General features: G+C 41.5%; 1 protein-coding gene across 2 annotated transcripts; it reads right to left on the reverse strand.

The window, feature by feature from the left end:
* Positions 1-83: 83 nt before the first annotated feature.
* NOC3L (NOC3 like DNA replication regulator) lies at positions 84-18,919 on the reverse strand. Of its 2 annotated transcripts, none has more exons than XM_063337773.1 (21): positions 18,637-18,919; positions 17,108-17,315; positions 16,696-16,819; positions 13,726-13,883; positions 13,558-13,614; positions 11,921-12,051; positions 11,107-11,268; positions 10,264-10,357; positions 9,879-10,054; positions 9,541-9,669; positions 8,942-9,073; positions 8,490-8,570; positions 7,800-7,900; positions 7,260-7,332; positions 7,120-7,183; positions 6,961-7,032; positions 5,401-5,582; positions 5,045-5,173; positions 4,329-4,426; positions 2,403-2,487; positions 84-665 (listed from the first exon to the last, which is right to left on the reverse strand). In XM_063337773.1, the coding sequence occupies exons 1-21, from the start codon at positions 18,643-18,645 to the stop codon at positions 534-536; spliced, it is 2,397 nt and encodes a 798-aa protein (XP_063193843.1). In that variant the 5' UTR covers positions 18,646-18,919; the 3' UTR covers positions 84-533. The 2 variants fall into 2 exon arrangements, with proteins under 2 accessions (XP_063193843.1, XP_063193842.1); XM_063337772.1 differs by lacking the exon at positions 18,637-18,919 and adding an exon at positions 17,697-17,802.
* Between the last annotated feature and the right edge of the window lie 46 nt (positions 18,920-18,965).

Raw genomic sequence — 18,965 nt, forward strand, 5'->3', positions numbered from 1 at the left:
ATTTACCAGAGGGGAAAAAACCCACCAAATGCAACATTTCAAGATGAGGTAAATGGTTAGGAGACGTCAGAAGAAAACCAGAAAAAAATGCAATACATATTCCAAGTCTGTAGGTATCTTAAACTCAAAGCCAATATTATATTAAAATTTCCAAAATATTTATTAATTTATCAACACAACCCAGTGATTTCTCAGAAACACGTATGTCTATATTCTGTTATAAAACTTAGAAAATACATAAACAAAAATACTATAATGCATGGTTGCAAACAATTTTAAAATGACCTGGTTTTTGTATCTTTTTTAAATTGGCCGTTGGTGTTCCCAAGCCCTGAGAAACACGGGCTCGGTGGTGAAGTGGCGAGAGAGGCCTTCAACCACGTGTGAAAAAAAACCTGCTGTTACACACATTTCTTGTGTGTTTCTGTATTCAGCCAACTTGAACTCCTTTAATGATGAGTGGAAATTTCTTTCAGACAGTCTTTCTCCATAATTAAGAAGGCAACGGAACATGACTGATTGACAGATACCATTTACGACAAGGATGATGCCTTCAAATGTTTAGCAAAATCCAAGGGTTTGTGAACAACAGTCTCACCGATGCGTTGTTGAAGCAGTTTGTTCAGCTCTTCATCTATAAATGCATCCATTTGTGAGAATGTATCCTGAAAATTACAAAATAGTAGTTGCATTACTAGCAAGGCCAGTATGCATTTTCCATGCACAGCTTGAATTAGCAGCCCCGTTTCTCTCCCATGCGCCCAGCCCACGGAACAAGCAGCTGAGGTGTACCTGGCCTGCCACTAAATGCCACCTGGCTGGCAACAACGCACTGTGTCAGGCAGCCCTTCGTAAGCTCATGGTTTTGGTGAGGATTTTTTTGTTTTGTTGTAAACTAGGCTTTAGAAGAATACCGACTACACTTAGCCACAGCGCCCAGCGCTGACGGAGCTTACACGCTGCTTCAACACACCTTATAAGTCGAGCATCTCTGATGAAAAGGCGAGCGAAAGCAGTAATGCCAACGGCAGAGGTTGTGAGTCAGAACGCAATGCCCTGACCCTGCCTTGAGAGATCCCTTCTGGCTGCAGCCAGACCCGGAGCCCTCCAGTCTTCCCTCGTGCTCAGATGAGGAAGGTCATGCACGTGATTTATACCTCCCCGCTGAAGTCTTAAACACTCCCATAGTCGAGTACTTTGTGCACTCGGGGACGAATGAGATCCTCTTTTAGTGGTGCACAGGGAAAGAAAACTCCAATGCAGAGCTTCTGTCAATGGGGGGGAGTGCTGACAGACAATGGCAGCGTGGCACACAGAGAAAACCATGCAGGACAGAGAGGGTAAAACTTGGATACTGCCAACGTTTGTTAAAATGAGCCAAACAGCCAGAGGGTAGGCAAGACCCTTAGTCTTCTTCCCAGTTATCTCCTTTGTAACCACCTGTGGACAGTTTGTTCTCCCTGTTATCTTCCTCTTCCTTTGTTTCTGCTACCTGAAGAGCTTGTGCACTTCTTTATTCAAGCACTACACAATCTCTCTCCTATCTGCTGTTCACAGTCGCCTTCTGTCAGAGCTGCTCATCTACCACCCTTACCAGGACAGGCACCTCAAGACCTCATTGTGAAAGGACAGAGTAAGTCAGTACAAATGCATTTTCAGAAGTTGCTTCTCTAAAATGGAAAATAAAATTGTGCTCTCAAAGTTCTAACTGACATTACTGAGTTACAAATTGGAGGCACTAACAAGGTTAATAGGTTATAATGTTTACATTGGGAATAAAGAAACGTAATTACCACTTTTTAAAGGATGCACCACTCAGTGGATGTTTAATGGAGGTTGGCATCTGGAACACATCCAGTGCTGAGGATCTTAACAGTGTACACCCATTTCTCCTCTTCATACATTAGCTCTCTGTTCCCTTCAAATTTACACTTTAAAGCTATAAACTGACGCTAATGGGGATCAGTATCCTCCCACATACTCAATCAAAAGCTCTGGAAATCCAGCTGTCCTGCCAACTACCCACCCTGGGGACAGAGAGCTGGCTTTTTATTACTGCTTTTTGAACAAACATTAGTTCATCACTACAGAAAAGGGCCAAGAAATCTGCACTGAAGCACTGCAGAACGCAAAAGATAAGTAAAATAATAGCTACCACACTCATTTTGCTGCATTAACTGATGCTATGGGAGGTGGAACTATTCATACAGCCTTTTTTCCTTCTTTATAGTCAGTGCTATTTTATACCAGTTAAAAAAAGGTACTTGACACAGAAAATACAGAAACCAGAAAGCCAAACTTAAGTGTGCTCGTGCCTGGGCACTGCAATATATATTGCAGCAGATACAGGTTATGTTGGTATATCGTGGTTAAAAAAAGGACACCGAGAGATAAGATGGTACCTTTCTTCTGGGTGTTACTGACGCAACAGGAGGATTAAAGGTCATTCCCCTCATACTGTATGCCTCAAAAAGTTCTGTAGCAGGCCTGTAGCAAAAACCACAGTGAAAGAAAAATGGCATTAGATACATTTTCAAATAAGACCTCACCAAACCAAGAGCAGCTTCTCCCACACATGTGCCATTCATACTCTCATCATGCTTTAAGAGAACTCCTCAGAGAAATGAGCATCACCTGGAAAAGACCAACAGCTGGGGAACAATGCAAGTAAAATGTGTCTAAATATTCAGCTGGGGGACAGAAGATGAAATGGGAGACAAGAAAACTGTTCTGTTGACTTGCCAGAGGTCCAGGCAGTCACTGCTTGCCCTGTATGAATTTTAAAAAGTAAAATAAAAAAATACAGATAAAGGTTATATCTAGCTGATACAATCTGCCTGAATTTCCAATAGTTTATTTACCAAAGGGTTTTATGAAAACTAAGCAGCCATGAGAGAACAGGGAAGACCATCACACGGGCCAAGAACTGGTCAAAAGACAGGAAAGAGAGGACAGGAGTCTATGTTTTGCAATGGCAGGAAGAAACTATGGATTTCCAGGAGGTCTGTGCCAGAACCTCTGCTTTTCAACACACTCAAAGACGAGCCGGAGAGTACCAAGTTATTTGTGGTAGTAAGAATGAGCTGCCTGCGAAGAACTGCAGATAGACTGCATGAGATGGTCAGTAAAACAGCAAATTAAATTTAACGTGGAAAAAAACCCACACAGAAAAGCAATCTCAGCGTCACATAAAAGTTGATAGTTGACCACTATCACTTAAGGAAAAAAAACTTGTTATGATAGATGCTTTCATGGGATTGTGACCTTAATGCTGTTTGGAGTTGGAAAGAAAAAGAAAACAGAATAGAAAATAGTTACATCAGTGTATACAAATCCACAGATCACCCACGTCTCAAATACTGTATCTGAGTCTCCAATTTCCTCATCTTGAAACACTTGAATTGGTAAAAGTTTAGGAATAGTCAACAAAGATGATGAAAAGTATGGAACAGCTCCTGTCTGGGCTGGATCCCTTCAGCCAGAAGAGACGGTAGCCAGAGGGACAATATGACAGAGGTCTCCCAAGTCAGGTGAGGCACCGAAAGAGCGTGTTAGAGCAGCCTGTTCACTCTACCTCCCAGGGCAAGAACCAGGGACTGTTAAATGATGCAGGCTGGCACTAGGTTCAAAACAAAAGAAGGTAGGTCTTAACGTGATGAGCTGTGGACTCACAGAACCCTTACCAAACAGTGCTCTGTTTGCAAAATGCATGCTCTGGTTCAAGGGACACTGAACAGTTCTGAAAAGAATTCCACGAAGTGGTAATAAACAAGAGAATGGTATCAGGTTCAGGAAATGCACCAGACTGAAACCAGCTGGAGGCCAGGACACTGCTCAGAGCATGTGTCTTACACACTTGCCCTGTTTCTACTCTTCCGGAGGCACCTGCTTCCAGCCACTGCTGAAGAGGGGATGCTGAATTAGCCCTTAGTCTGAACCAAGATGGCTGTTCTTGTGTTTTAACACACTAGGGACATTAGGCTGCAACTTGGTTTCCAAGTTTATGCTGGACAGCCACGGTTCAGTGATCCTAATCCATATTCAGATCAGGGCTGCTGATGCAGATATTTTGCTCCCGTGGGAAGAAAGCACACTGCACTTTGAGAATTTTACCCTTGTCACAGCCTGGCAACAAGCCTCAAAAGAAAGAAAAAGAAGAAAAAGGCAGCCAACATTCTGTGCTGGCAGAAGAACAAAGACAGTGAGTTTGAAGAACAGAATCTTTTAATTTTATGGATAATTATTTTTAGAGATTCCTTTAATAAAGTATGAGCAACAGCTACTTTTCAGGGCACTCTTTTTAAAAACAGAACTCTTTGGTAACTCACCTTTGGCTCAAATCAAGTGGAAGAGCTGCTGAGCCTTCAGTTGGAGCTCCAGCAATAAGGTGAGCTGCAAACGTCCGCACCATTGGATGATAGTGTCTCTGAAAGAAAAGAAAGGCGGCAGCTGGCTGAGGGATAAGGGATAATGTATTTATCTATGGTTTCTCGCATTTATTTCCATTTCAATAAGATGGAAGGTTCTGCTTTTGGTTTAGATAGAGAAATAGCACCCGAAAATTGGTCAGTTTCTGGGGTTAAGTGAATGAAAACATGCAGTCATACATTTATTCACTGGAGTTAACTCTCTGGAGTTAACCTAACTCCTACCCCCAGCAGGCAGGAGAAAGGGCAGAGGATGCCCTCCCAAAGCCCCAAACTCTAAACCCTGGCTGGAATGACAGATCAAGGTGTCAGTTGCTCCCCAGAGAAGGGCTGGACTGCAAGGGAACTTAAAAGCCTCCAAAGTAGTCTTATTAGGCAGCCTGCAGTAAGATCCAGTGTGGTGCTATCACACGGGATGTGCAGCATCCCCTTTTGAGCTCATTCCTGCCCAGTACCACTGTGCTGCTCTCCCTCTTTGTATGGAATAGGGTATGTGGCCCAGATTTGATTGATAGGCCTGAAGATCTCTGTTCTCTATTTGTGTAAAGCATATAAAACCATTTAGCAGCTATTTATTCCTGACTTTTACTTCCCAAATCGCTCAGTTACTCACTAACCTGCAGTAAATGCAGCTCCCACAGCGCTGTGTTCTGAGCATTGCAATGCTCCGGTTCATCTAGTTCTGGGAGATAAACTCCACTGCCTTGAGACTCGTTGTCTAGTAAGAGGTCCATCTTTGGGAATATCTACAACACACAAAAAAAGGACTGAGTTGCTTATATTACACATCCAATTATAACATGGTTAAGTTCAGGATTCATTCTATGCTATTCAGTCTCAGTAGCATTTAAGGATACTCTGTTTTCCTCATTCTTCCTTAAGATGCTTGAAAATATTTTGCATAAAATAAATTTGTCAAAAAATTCAATAACATTTAGCCAGTAAGCTAAAAATTCTAACAAGTAAAACTTACTTGCATTAATACCCTGTTTGTTGCCAAGATCCCAACACTGGAGTTTGGAAGCACGTGAAGGGCAAGCGTGGAAAGTCGCTTCAGGAAAGCAAGAGCTCGCTGCTGGGAAACTTGCTTTCTCCGCTTGGCAAACATGACATCCAGGCACTGGAGCACAATCTCTATATCATCATTGGTACGACCTCAAAAGCAGAATTTCACACAAAGAGTAAATAACCATTTTGAGGAGCATACAGCTACATACTCTGCTATTGTCTGCACACTGGAACCTGAGAAATAGCATGAAAGCTAGGAGGTTCAGGCACAGCATGTGATACAGACAGAAGCATCCATCCTTTGTTGGTAAAAACAGTCCATTTTTGAGCAGAAAAAAATGTATAATTGTTTCTGTGCTCCTTTCTAAGAAAATATTCGTTCCATCAAAAATGTCTAAACATTAGAAGCAGTTAGTGTTTTGACCCTAAGTGCATTCATTCTATCATCTTTTATAAATTGTTAAACAGTGCAAAGATCAAGTCTTTTAGCCATCCAGAACTGTAGAATGTTTTTTCTCAATCTTTGCTCCTTAGTGAATACAAATTTATGAATTTAATTAAAATTATGTTAATTTCAAACTTTATAAGTATCCTTTTCTCCATAAACTGTTCAGCTACTCAGAATTATTAGAAAATTTAGATTAGAAAATTAGAATGTCAGAATTTAAAAAATCAGAAATATAAATCAGAAGATTTTAGAAACCAGAATTTAAATTGAAATTATTTTAAAAACTGTATTAGAAAAAAAATAAGATATTTTTCTCTATTAGAGAAAGAATTAGAGAAAAAATAGATAATTTTTAAATTGCCACTGAAAGAAACAATTATAAGGAAGTCAAAAAACTTATACTGAGGACAGGATAAATGCTTATCCAAGCATACTCGGCATTCCCTAATGAAGACACATGATTAGAACCCGTTACCATGTATTGCATGGTAGGGCTGAGAGAGCTGGGGTTGTTCACCCTGGAGAAGAGAAGGCTCTGGGGAGAGCTTATAGCGGCCTTCCAGTGCCTAAAGGGGGCCTACAGGAAGGATGGGGAGGGACTCTTTATCAGGGAGTGTAATGATAGGACACAGGGCAACAATTTCAAACTGAAAGAGAGTAGATTTAGACTGGGTATCAGGAAGAAATTCTTTCCTGTGAGGGTGGTGAGGCACTGGAACAGGTTGCCCAGGGAAGCTGTGGATGCCCCATCCCTGGGGGTGTTCAAGGCCAGGCTGGATGGGGCTTTGAGCAGCCTGGTCTAGTGGGAGGTGTCCCTGCCCATGGCAGGGGAGTTGAACTAGATGATCTTTAAGGTCGCTTCCAACCCGAACCATTCTGTGATTCTGTAATAATACTTCTAGTATTAGTATTGCAGTAGTGCAATGTGCAACTTGAGAAAAAAGGAGAAAGTACTCTTCTCAGAACTCAGGTATCCAAAACAACTGTAGTTTATTAACAATATATTAGGGCTATGATATCAAATAAGCAGAATAAACATTATCTTGGTGAACAATGAAAATGAGAATCTGGAGTTACCTGCATGTAGACTGAACAGTGTCTTGTATAGATGTGTGTAGAATTTCATCGGATCAATGTTAAGAACATCACCTATTAACATAATCCCAAATAAACACGTTTACTCCACTAATTTATCAGACGATATTAAACAAAAGTTTGTTTTTAAACATCTCTTACCTTGACCAGAGAGTATATGAAAAGCACTGAGAATGCAATGAAGACTCTCACGATAGCTTAAATCCTAAGAATACAAAACTGATTAAGTACCCCAAAGAACATACTTTTAGGAAAACTGTAACAAAATGAGCTCAACTTACCCCAGATGCAATGAGAGAATGAAGGACAATCACCAGGTCATCAAAAAATTCCACATTTATGAGATGAGCAAACCTAGAATCAAAGGGATTTTTATTTTTATGCTATACACATTATCTGCAAACTCAGTTCAAACTATTTTGAATTGCCAGAATCCACACCTTAAAAGCAGAGCTAAATCAAATGGTGATTAACTGTTATCTTCACATAGATGGCCCCTTCACAGCCCCTAACTGTTAATCACAGCTTCCCTATAGGCCAGAGACATGCTCAGTGTTCTTGAGGAGATAATCAGACCAAATAATGGAATCACATCACACCCTGGGTTTGCATCACACCAATTCTATCATGGGAAATTTCACATCACATTGAAATGTTTTTAGAAGTAGGTGAAAACTTCAGCAGAGAAATAAAAGAATTTTAACAAATGTTTCAGGGGTAGTCTTCTCTCACTGCTTATAAACCCCTTTCCAAGTCAAAAATCCCTTTGGTGCTTTATGTCTTTTCTAACACACACAGAAGAAAGTGGACTCTGTTCTTACTTTGCAAGACCTTCTAGCACGGCTGGCAAAAGTGGAGACTTCTGAGCTTTCTTCAAGATTCTAAAGTATGTTACAAATACAATATTCAAGGTCTCTGTGTGCTGAAGGAAAGAAAACAAAAAAAAATACTGAAGCATGAAAACAAGACATTTCTACTTGACTTAAACTCAATTGAAAATACTCCTCTCTGTCCAAGCCTGCACTCAGGCCTTCCAAACCGGTCCTGGCACTGCCACCTCTGCTCTCCTATGGTGAAAGGCTCAAGTCCTGCTCTCCTGCTCCCTACTCTATCCCTTCACCCCCCCTCGCTAAACTGTCTCCCTTCCCCTCAGTCCACGCTAGCCATACTTCTCTCTTGCCTAAACGCCACTCTGAGAGGCTGGTAACAGCCATTACACAGCGTCATATGGAACAGGGCACCTGGAGGATATATGTCAATGGATTCAAGTACTTTTTTTGCACAGAGAACAAAAGGAAGCAGGAATGGCTAAGTTGGCTTTCCTGGGTAAACTGAGAGGGCTTGGTTTACTAAAACCTAGACCTCTGGCACAGGCAAAATGTTTGTAAGTTGCCAGTATTATCTAGAGGTGTAGAATGCTGACAGGTTGGGATGCGGGGGAGAACTTGGTTACAAAAGGGTTAGGAGTGGCTACCTTGCAAAAGTAGAAAAGTAATTTCTAAATTATTTACCAGTTTCAGTTTTTTTTCTTTGCTTTCTGACGCTTCTGCTTCCAAGAGTTCTCGTTCCAGTTTCTCTTCTGCTTTCCTCCACTGAAAACATACAGTTGATTTTAAGATAACAAATTAAATCTTTCCAATCAGCCTGGATATCCAGGTTCCAAAGATACCCAGAGAACAAATCTTCCATGCTTAGTGAGTTGCTTAAGTTGGAGCTGCGATGCTACAGGGTAATCGACTAAGATATACTCCTTCCTATCAGAAACAACCAATGGCATTATCAAGACCAGAAAGAGAAAAAAAATGGTAAGATAATAAATTCCCTGTAGAACCTCATAAATGTTCAAGTACAACACAATCACTGATGCTGAGAGTTAACAATGGCAACAGGAGAAGTGCAATCATTGCTAGAACAACTTGCTACATAAAGTCACTGAAGCAAAGCATGAAAAAGCACATCATACCTTTCTTTGCATTCTTGAAAGGTTTTTTCTTTTCTCTTTGTAAGTCATGAACTTCTTCTTTGGTGCAATGTCTTCAGAATCTTTTTGTAATTCTACTTCCTTAATTCTTAAGTGAAGAAATACTTTTAACACCTATTGTAAAATAAAATAAATACAATAAAAGGTGATCTGCGGCAGAGGAATGGAGGGTAAAAAATCCTGAGTTCCATTCCAGGTAGTGGGCTTTGCTAGTCAAAGGTTCTTCTGTTTACTCCCCTCCTGTTCCTTCATACCTGTATCTCTCATCTCTGGTCCCAGTTCCTCCCCCAGCACTGTCCATTTCTATCCATTCCTCCATCTGCCTCCCTCACTTCAGGTCCCCCCGCCTGACTTAATCCACGTCTCTGTCAGGATCTGATCTCCTCTTCCCAGTCTCCTTCCCTTAGCCCATCTCTTTCTCTCTCACCCTCTGCCTCAGCCCACTCCTAAGTTGCCTGTATTCTAACAGAGTGAGGAAATTCTGCTTATCTGTAGCCAGCAGTTGCACTAACTTTAACTTACAGCTTTTTTTTAAACTGTTGACAGAAGAAAATTGTGTAGTACAACAGAAAGACTCTTACCTCAGGTCTGACATCGTAATTTCTACCCCTCACAAGACCAGAAATGACCTTAACTACACCGAGTGAAGCGCAGCCCAACTTGTCTTGTTTAAAGAGCTTCTTAACTGCCTCGCAGCACAGTTCAGAAATCTGAAAAGTGAATTCAAACAAATGCTTCTGTAAAGCCAAGTCCATGACAACAGCTAACTGGTAATACTGGTGGTATTTACTAATTAGAAAGTGGACACAGCCTGTAAAACAGCAAAAAGATACAGCCACAGGATCTGTGGAATAAACTCAGGAATACATTATTTTTCATGCAAAACAAGAACTCTTTCCCTAATCAGAAAATAACTTACCATTTTTGATGCATCATTCATGAGCGGAACAATGAGAACAATAATGTTGTTGTGGAAGTTAAAGTGGGGTAGCGCCACAAGCAGCTCACATAGACACTTCACTGCAATCTCTGCTAGACCTTTATATGCTTTTAATGAGATGACATTGCTTTTCTTCAGCTTCCTTTGTTTCCAATCTGCACAAAATATTATTTTTAGTGATTACTGTTCAGAATGTAGGGGAGCTTCTAAATATTTACATTTTTAGTTATTGCAGGCATGCTCCTTCATACTTCATTCAAGTACTATTTCAAAGACAGCAGGTAGTATTCAATCAGAGGAGGTAAATTGTAATGCCGCAAACAATTTTACATTTACTACAAAAAATGGGAAGCACTAACTGTACCTTTAATCGTTTGCTCCAGATTTTCCAAGTAAAATTTATACTGGCTCACAAGGCCTTCTTCAAATTCTCTCAGTTTCTGAGTTTCTTTTTTAACCTGTAAACATAATACAAATGAAATTTTATTTGGAGAGCTAAATCCTGAAATTAGCCTGTGAGTGGTGGAAAAAAAAAAGAAGTTTTAAAACAAATAACAGATACCTAAGTATATTTTTCTTCTAGGCAGACATTCCTAGAAATTTATTAAAATATTTCTACATATTTCTGTACATGTTCTTGTGCTTAGAGGGCCTTTTCCAACTAGGCCTATTTAATTTATAGGGACTGAAGTGAAATTTGTAACTAGATGTTATTTTAAGGTCATGACTCTAAACTGCGCTACCTTCTACAGAATTGGTTAAAAACAAGCTCCAGAAAACAAGTTACTCTGCATTTGTTCAGCTAATTACTAAACACATCTCAAAGAAATCTGTGCCAGTTAGCTGTTAACGTTGCATAATTTCTTTCTAGTTCCCTTCAGTTTAACACAAAACACTGTCTTATTCCACAGTTTGTTATGAAAGTCACCCAGGTTTGGTATACCTCTTTTATATACTATTTTTTTCCTCCATTACCACCAGCACATCACCTACTTATTGAACGAAGTACATAAGAATTAAAGGTTCAAAACAAAGACCTCTGCCCCTGAAAGTATCACAGTTTCAGAATTTCCACAAGAACTTGTGTATTTGTCACCCTTTGCTCAAAACTGTAAATTCATATTCAACAAATCACTATTAATATTTGGCATAACTTAAAAAAATCCAAACTACTCACAATACTCTATAAAGAAATTTGGTATTTCACCTTGGTAGCCTTTTCTGCTTCAGTTAGAGGCCGAATTTTGTAAGAAGGCACAATATCTTTGAATATCTCCATCAAAGAAACCATGACCAGCTTCCGAACAATCACGGCCACATTAGGATCCTGTTCCATCAGCATGGCACGCAGTTCCTTCAACTTTTTAATCTGATTAAGAAAAGAGTCAGACAAAGTCAGCTGAAGATCACTCACAAACCAACATACAAGCACAATGTACATTTCAGCAAAAGTTTGCCCCGAGAAATGTGCCCCATTTTTAAATACTAGAAAGAGAAAACTAACTCAGCAGTTACTCAGACTCTACTTAGCACCGCATAGAGAGCCAAGAAATGCTAGATACTTCAACAAATTATCTCGGGAATGTTCAAACTACCCTGCTATTACAAATTTGCACAGAATTAAAAAAAAATTATTATCATATCCTGAAACATGGAGAACTATCAGATACAACCCTGAAATGAGAGCTTAAATAAGGTCACGCTTAAGGAACAAGGTAGTTTGGACAGGAAATATCACAGACAGTATTTCCTAAAACCAAAAGTACTCAGAAGGACAAGTTATTCCTGAACAGCACAGAGTCATCTGGTTCTTCACCTCATTCAAATCCTTTGCACCAACCTATGGCAGCAGTTTCACTGTTTGCCATCCCCTGAGAAGTGATACAACCCTGAACTTTTTCCTTGTTCTACTCACGTATTTTTCTGCTTTTGCTATTGTTTGGTCACTTTTGGTCACTTATTTATTGACTTACTGCACAACACAGGCACACGTACATGCACGTTAAGTCAATGCTACCTACGTTGTTGTCTGGCTCGGAGAGAATGGCAGATGCTAAGGCTGCTATGTGCATCTTCCTTTCCTGCAGCTTTTGTCTCCTTTGAGCAGCCATTTCCTCAGGAGTGAGAACAGGCAGGGGTTCTTCATTAAAGTCTAGCATAAGGTGTGAGAGTTAAAAGGAAGGTCACTACGGAAGCCACTTAACAAATGCTACAGTTCCAGATACTGCATTTCAGATGGGTACTGTGATAGCCCCACACAAGAGTAACACATGCCACTCCACAGTAAAAGAAGGACCTTGCTAGATCTTATATTAACCCAGAGATTAATTCTTCTTCCACTCCAAAATCTTACACCTGAAAAAAAAAATTGGACCAAATGTTTTTCAATCTGCAAATGGTACCTCTAAGTACAGTGGCAACATACAAACTCAACATATGACCCCAACTGTGCCAAGAAACTGCAGTGCTCTGCAATTTGCAGCAAATTATTCACCACTTTTTCTTTTAAAAATACAATTGTTTTATTTGCATTTTCTGAGTGTTATTTTGCTTCAAGTATTCAAGTACTTCCTCAACTTCAGATTAGAGAATAATGACCCAGAATTAGCAGTGTTACAACTGCAACAGTTATTTGCATATGACTCCTTTACTGGATAGCAAACTGCAAACTGAAATCTGTATTTCCTGGTATTCTGATGTTTTAAGTAAAAAATGTCAAAGATAGACACTCAAAAGCCTACACAAGTCTGTGTCCTGAACTGCATTTCAAAATTATCTCAGAGTAATCAAACTAGAACCACGGCATATATTCTTTAAATTAAGACCAAGATTTTCCTTCTAACTAGCAAAGATGACACATCAATAAGGAATGTCATGCAAACATCAGTTCCAGGTGAAAATCAAAATAATTTTAGAGAAAGAGATTCTGAAGCCAGCTGTTGCTCAGGTCCTGAGATACTAACATGTAAGAAACCAAACTCTGAATCACCGTTATGCTTTGGTGGCAACATGGCAACACCCTAAACAAAATGCACTTAAATTACAAGCTTCTTTAGGGAACAGCAAAGTACTCTTCAGATAAATCAGTGATTTGGTGTCCTGGTTTCAGTTGGGACAGAGTTAATTTTCTTCCTAGTAGCTGCTGTATTTTGGATTTAGTATGAGAATAACGCTGCTAACACATACTGTTTTAGTTGTTGCTAAGTAATGCTTACATTGAGTCAAGGACTTTTTCAGCTTCCCATAGAAGCTGAGAGGGAGCATAGACAGGACAAACTGGCCAAAGGATATTCCATACCATAGATGTCCTGCTCTGTATATAAATGAGGGTTGATCGGGAGGCAGGAATCCATGATCGCTGCTCAGGACAGGCTGGGCAATCGATCATTAGGTGGTGAGCAATTGTATTGCATTACAATTTTGTATACTCTCTTACCATTATTACTATTTTCTCTTCCATTAAACTGTCTTTCTCTCAGGGTTTTTTTTTTTTTTTCCTCTTTTTCTCCCTCTTTTCCCTACCCTACTAGGGGAAAGATAGGGAGTGAGTGAACTGCTGCATGGTCCTAGTTGCTGGCTGGGGTTAAACCACAATGTTTGGGGAAAAAAAAAAACCAACAAAAAACGCACAACAGAAAGCATACATGATGTTTATTACCCTCTCCTTCCTCCACTTCCGCTGTATCCTCTTCTTCATCCTGTGCAACATTGAGAACTGCAAAAATAGAGTGTCTTGTGTCAGGCATGTAATAAATGCTGTGGAATTTTAAAAGAACAAATTATGTACATCTTGGCTACTATACCAGTTCCAGAATCCGTGTCTTACCTGGCTTTTCCATAGTTCGGGGAATAATGCCACCCTTGTCTTTGATGGGGAGCAGATGGATAAGTTCTTTTTCTGGCTCAGTCTGCATGCGTCTTGGCACCTTCTCATATTTGTCCATCACACTTTCATGTTTTCGTTTTTTGATGTGAACAGGTTCACTGAAAAATACAAGGCAAACTAAATGAATTAGCCATCAAATTAGACATGAACCATGTATGACAGGACATGAGCTGGATTAAGTGTCCACACTCAGAAAAATAAATGATGGCTGATCTTATTAAGTGGAATGTTTGAGCGTGTTCACCTCTGATCACACCAGTCACCACTCAATCAAGCAATTTTTATGTGGATCTGTACAGGATCTTTAAATTCAGGACAATACAGTGCTTCCCATCTCCTTTTTATAGGAAACTAAATGTTAAACGAGCAAAGACAAAATGAGATTAAGTTAATCTGGCAGGTCAGCCAACTTTGTGCATTTTGAACATTGGCATATGAGTGTAAACGCACGCATGCAAAATACTTGCATTGATTTTGAATTTAAAAAAAAAATAATTAATTGGTGTAATCGCTTATAGTACAGGTACACTATGAAATGTGTTATCTGTTTATCTTACTAAAAAACTAAAAGCCAGGAACAAGGAATCACATTGTTGAAGCCACACGGTCTGTCTTATAACAGGAATACTGCTTTTGTTCTTGTAAGGGGCAGAGTTTCAACTATGGACATCTGAAGGATTCTGAAAGCTCTGGGCTCAGAGACTGCTAGGCTTCAGAAAGTAAAAATCACTTGTATGAGAAGTAGTTTTATATCCCAGAGTCTACCCAGATTTCCTGCACACACGACAGTCACCCTATGCGTGCATGGTAAGGACAACGCACCAGCCTCAGCCTTGCTGTCCCTGTGCAGATCAAACCTTTCCTGTGTACCCAATCCTACTCAACAAGCACAGGAATTCTATATGTCTGTGACTGTTCTGTTGAGAATAAAGAAAATACTGGGTCATACCAGACATCTGGAAACCCTAGTACTAGCTGGTGGGTTTGAGGTGGCACTGCTCCCATTCATGTAGCAGTAAAGGATGCCAGGACCCTTCAAGTAAGGCAACAGTGAACAAATCAGATGAAACTTGCAAACGCAAACACCCCTCGGAAACATGATTTCATCCCTAAAATATTAAAAATTTTGGAAAAGACTGATTAAAATACAAAGATGCAAAGTAGAAACTACTAAGACCTAAGCACAGCCTGTCTCTCACCTAGGCCAGAGTGCTATTTTACTTGCCTCCCTCCCCACGGCATGAGCAGGTGCCCTGGCAGGGCTGAAGCTCACTAAAAATTTAACACTGAGCAGTCCTGCCGTGAAAGATTCCACCAGCAAGCAAGCAGGACAAGGACCCTCGCACTGGACAAACAGTCCAGTGTCTTCCTTAAGATGTCCCGCTCTGCCCTATACTGCCTTGACTTCCCAGGCGAGGCTTAACCAGGATGTGATAATGAGTGGGTCAGTGCACATTTTTATTTATCCCTACTCCGTGTTAACTTCTACTGTTACTACCGTCACTTTTCTACTCTGCTGACTGGGAAAGCCAGTGTCACACCCCACTCTCGAAGCATAACAGAAATAATGCAGTGTAGTGTACCAACCTTTCGCAGGATATGTTCTTAACCTGCACATAAGTATATAAGAACATAAGTATTTAGTCTGTGCTAATATGAACATGTAATTTATAAGTGAGGTAATATTTCACAAGTTCTTAAGAATAATTATAGTTCATCAGAGTAAAGCAGATAAAAAAGACATATTCTGCAGTTTTAGAGAACACTATGAAAGGAGATAAAAGCTAGTAAAACAGGTAAAAGAGCACCTACTTCCATTGCGGTTTTCCACCATTCTAAAAATGCTTGTCATAATGAATGCAAGACACGAAGAACTGCATCTTGAAAAATGTCACCAAGTAAAAATACACAATAATTTTTGTGTTTAAACTTATGTGACATCTAGTTTGTTTGTGGGAAGGGGAAGGTTTGAAGTAAAACTATTATAATGCGAGAACTTGCAATTTGGCTACAAGAGACCAATCAGTAGAGTGCAGCACAATTGTTAACTCTGGAAATAAAAAGCCATTTACTACTTTCTTTAAAAACGAGACTAAATTATTAATTAGTAACTACAATCAGCATTAACAAATTAATTTGTACTGGGATTAGAAAAAAAAAAAGCTAAAAGAAATGCTCTCTCTTCTTCAAAACAATGAAAAAATGATTTTTGCTCATTTCAACATTCAATCTGAAACAAGTACTCCAGCACTGAAGAAACGTGGAGTTTACAGGGCAAATTAAAACCACCTTACAGCAGCTAGGCATACAGAGTCTTTTCACAGTCATCAGAAAAGGCAAGTTAAGATTTTCAAACAATCATGCAATAGAATACTCTGTAGAACTATCTTTCTGTGTACTTCATTGTGAACTCTGCCTAACACCTTGCTCCAGAAAACTGGTAAGGAATTTTTTTGTATGAATGTTTTGGTGTTGTATGTATTTACAGACACGGCTTCCAGAGCCTTTATTTTTTTTACAGCAATTTGCAATCCAATATGGAAAGTACAGTGGCCCAATGTCCAGGGAACATCCTGAATACTCTACATATAGAAAAAAGTACTCTGTATACAGATTAAAGTATCTTTTCCAGTTTGAGGAGTGCTACTCATCTCACAGCTAGGGACCTCACAGGAGGGAACACTGCAGAAACAGTATCCTGAAGGTCAGGCAGAACAGGTGAATGTACTGATGCACATCAATGCATTAATACTGAATATACTGACAGATTAAGGAAACACTAAACTGGAACTGAAAAGAAACACCAGACTGAAACTGACCTCCTGATGTATGTATTACATTACATATTAATTACGTATTAACCACAAAGCTGAACTGGTACAAAAAGTAGACAGACATCACAACACTCACTTAGAAGAAAGATCTCTGGTTAAAAAGGATGCCTTTTGAGACAAATCTTCCATTAATTTTAAGTCATCTTCATCCATCATGTCCAGGGGAAGAGCATCTTCTTCCTCTTCTTCATGTTTTTCAGCTATTTCAGAAGACAATGCATACAAATTAAGATCCTGTATGTACATTCAGACCTCGAAACTGCCCCGTTATTGTGAGATCCAATAATGATTAGAGCAAACACATTTCTACCACCTCCAGCTGTCAGATCTTGTTGCCAGAATGGAACTTTTTACTTTTCATAATTCTCCCTTTTGTTCATTGAAACAAGAGCAGCAATTATTGTACACAGAAAATTAAACATGCAGCAGGATATTTAGTAACCCTTGTACTTTATCACTTACAAAAATAAAACTGAGCAAACACTTACCAACTTGTTTTTTCTTGCATTCTTCCAGCGGAAAAGGTTTTCTAGAGATAGCATCTCTGACAGCCTCCCTTAGTTTCTTTTGTTCTTTTCGATACTTCTTAGCAGCGCTCTGCTGCTTGTACTGTTTATTCTTTAATTTGTTGTCAAGTTTTATTTTACTAGTTCTCAGTAACTTGCGAAAGCTTGGAACTCGTTTTGTGTTTTTTCTCTAGGGAACAAACAGAAAACTACAAGTAACTGACATATTCATAGCCTCTGTGAAATTTATTACACTGTTTCAGATCTCATTAAGTTCATCTTTCTGTCACAGGAGAACATGCTTCTTCCAAATGGTATCATGAGTTAGCTCCAAATTTACCCAGCTGTGTTACATTTTTGAAAAGACAGACCTGCAAAGAATGTTTTACAGAAACATTCTCAGACAACTATTTTATTAAACCCTGCGTCCATCACTTTTAGAAACCTGAACACTCAAAGTACGGTAAACAGACTGCTAGGGCACAGTTCTTTGCCCTATGTGCTCCCGAGCACTCTGTCTCCTCTCTTGAGGATGCCATCCTTCCCCAACACACAATAAGGTACAAGGTACCTTAGGGTACGTTAAGGTACTGGTACAAGGCCACAGCCTCATGGAAACGTCCTCCCGCAGCACACTTCCTCACGCTGAGCTTTGGCCGTCTCCAGCCCTAAACTCCCCGTGACCGGTAGCTGCATGGAAGACAGGTGGCTGCGCGCTGCAAGAACAGCTCCATCAACACAGGCACCCAGCGCCAAAACCACACAACGTTCCCAGGAGTGTTGGGGATGGAATGGGATGCAGAACAGCTCAAGGCGGGAGTATGGAAAGGCAAGGGCTACAGAGAGAAAACGGGCCATTGGGTTACGGGGGTGGTGGTGGGGTGTCCCTTTGGTGGGGGGACAAGTGGCTGGCCCAGGGTGGGGCTCCTCGAATGAGGAAATTTTGCCAGTTCACCTTTATTCTCCCTCTTTAGATTTGACTATCGGTAAAGCGCTGAAGAGACAGAAGCAACGCTGACGGTCGTCCCTGTGCCTACGGGCAGCGCCGGGCCAGAGCAGCTGCAGAGGACGACGCCCCTGCCCGGGGTGGGCTCGGGCTCTGCCTCCTCCCCTCCGCGAGGCGGCCCCGCCGCCGGGGCCGGGCGGACAGGGCCCGCCGCGGGCTGCCCCGCCGTCACCGCCCCGCCGCCACGCTCCTCAGCGGGACGAACCACGGCCCTTCATTTCCTCATCCATCCCCCGGTTCTGACAAAACCACCCTCGAGGGGCGAGAGGTGAAGGTGTGTTTTGCCGGGAACCCACCGCCGAGGGGCGGAGGCGGAGCCGGCAGAGGAAAGCAGTTCCCTCTCCAGGAGCCCGCGGCGGACGACCGGCGGCCGCCCTCCCCCCCCAGCACCGACCGGGCCGCCGCCGTGCCAGCCCCGCGGCGGCACCTGGGGCAACAGGAAGCCCGGTGAGCGCTGCCACGGCCGCCACAGCCCGCCCGCCTCCCCCCGACAGCCGCGTCCTACCGACTTCATGGCGGCGGCCGCGAGCGCGTGCGGTACCGGCGGCGGAAGCGGCGGGGCCGCGCCGAGGCCCTCCCCCCGCCCCGCGCGGCCGCGGCCACAGCGCCCCCTGGCGGCGGAGGGCGGCAGCCGTTGCTGAGGGAACGAGAGGAGCGCTGCGGAGGGCGGGGGGTCCCGCTTCCTAAGTAAATAAATCTGTTATTTTTAGTGCTCCAACACCGAAACGCCCCCTCCGGGAGCGGAGTATAACACCTCCGGCATCACCGCGGAGCCTCACAGCGAGCAGAGCCGACCTCAAAGCCTACGGCGCCGCCCGTCACCTCAGCTCCTCC

Source organism: Chroicocephalus ridibundus, chromosome 6, assembly GCF_963924245.1.
Source record: "Chroicocephalus ridibundus chromosome 6, bChrRid1.1, whole genome shotgun sequence".
Classification (NCBI taxonomy): Eukaryota; Metazoa; Chordata; class Aves; order Charadriiformes; family Laridae; genus Chroicocephalus; species Chroicocephalus ridibundus.

What these genes read in the sequence shown, in the direction of transcription:
- NOC3L (XM_063337772.1), bottom strand. Translation starts at nt 17,738, where the DNA reads ATGAGGCTGTGGCCTTGTACCAGTACCTTAACGTACCCTAAG. An exon ending in AAGAAAAAAAACTGAAACTG is followed by an intron (nt 7,901 to 8,489) that starts GTAAATAATTTA and finishes TCTTTCCTTCAG; the next exon opens with CACACAGAGACCTTGAATAT. An exon ending in CAGTAACACCCAGAAGAAAG is followed by an intron (nt 666 to 2,402) that starts GTACCATCTTAT and finishes TGTAATTTTCAG; the next exon opens with GATACATTCTCACAAATGGA.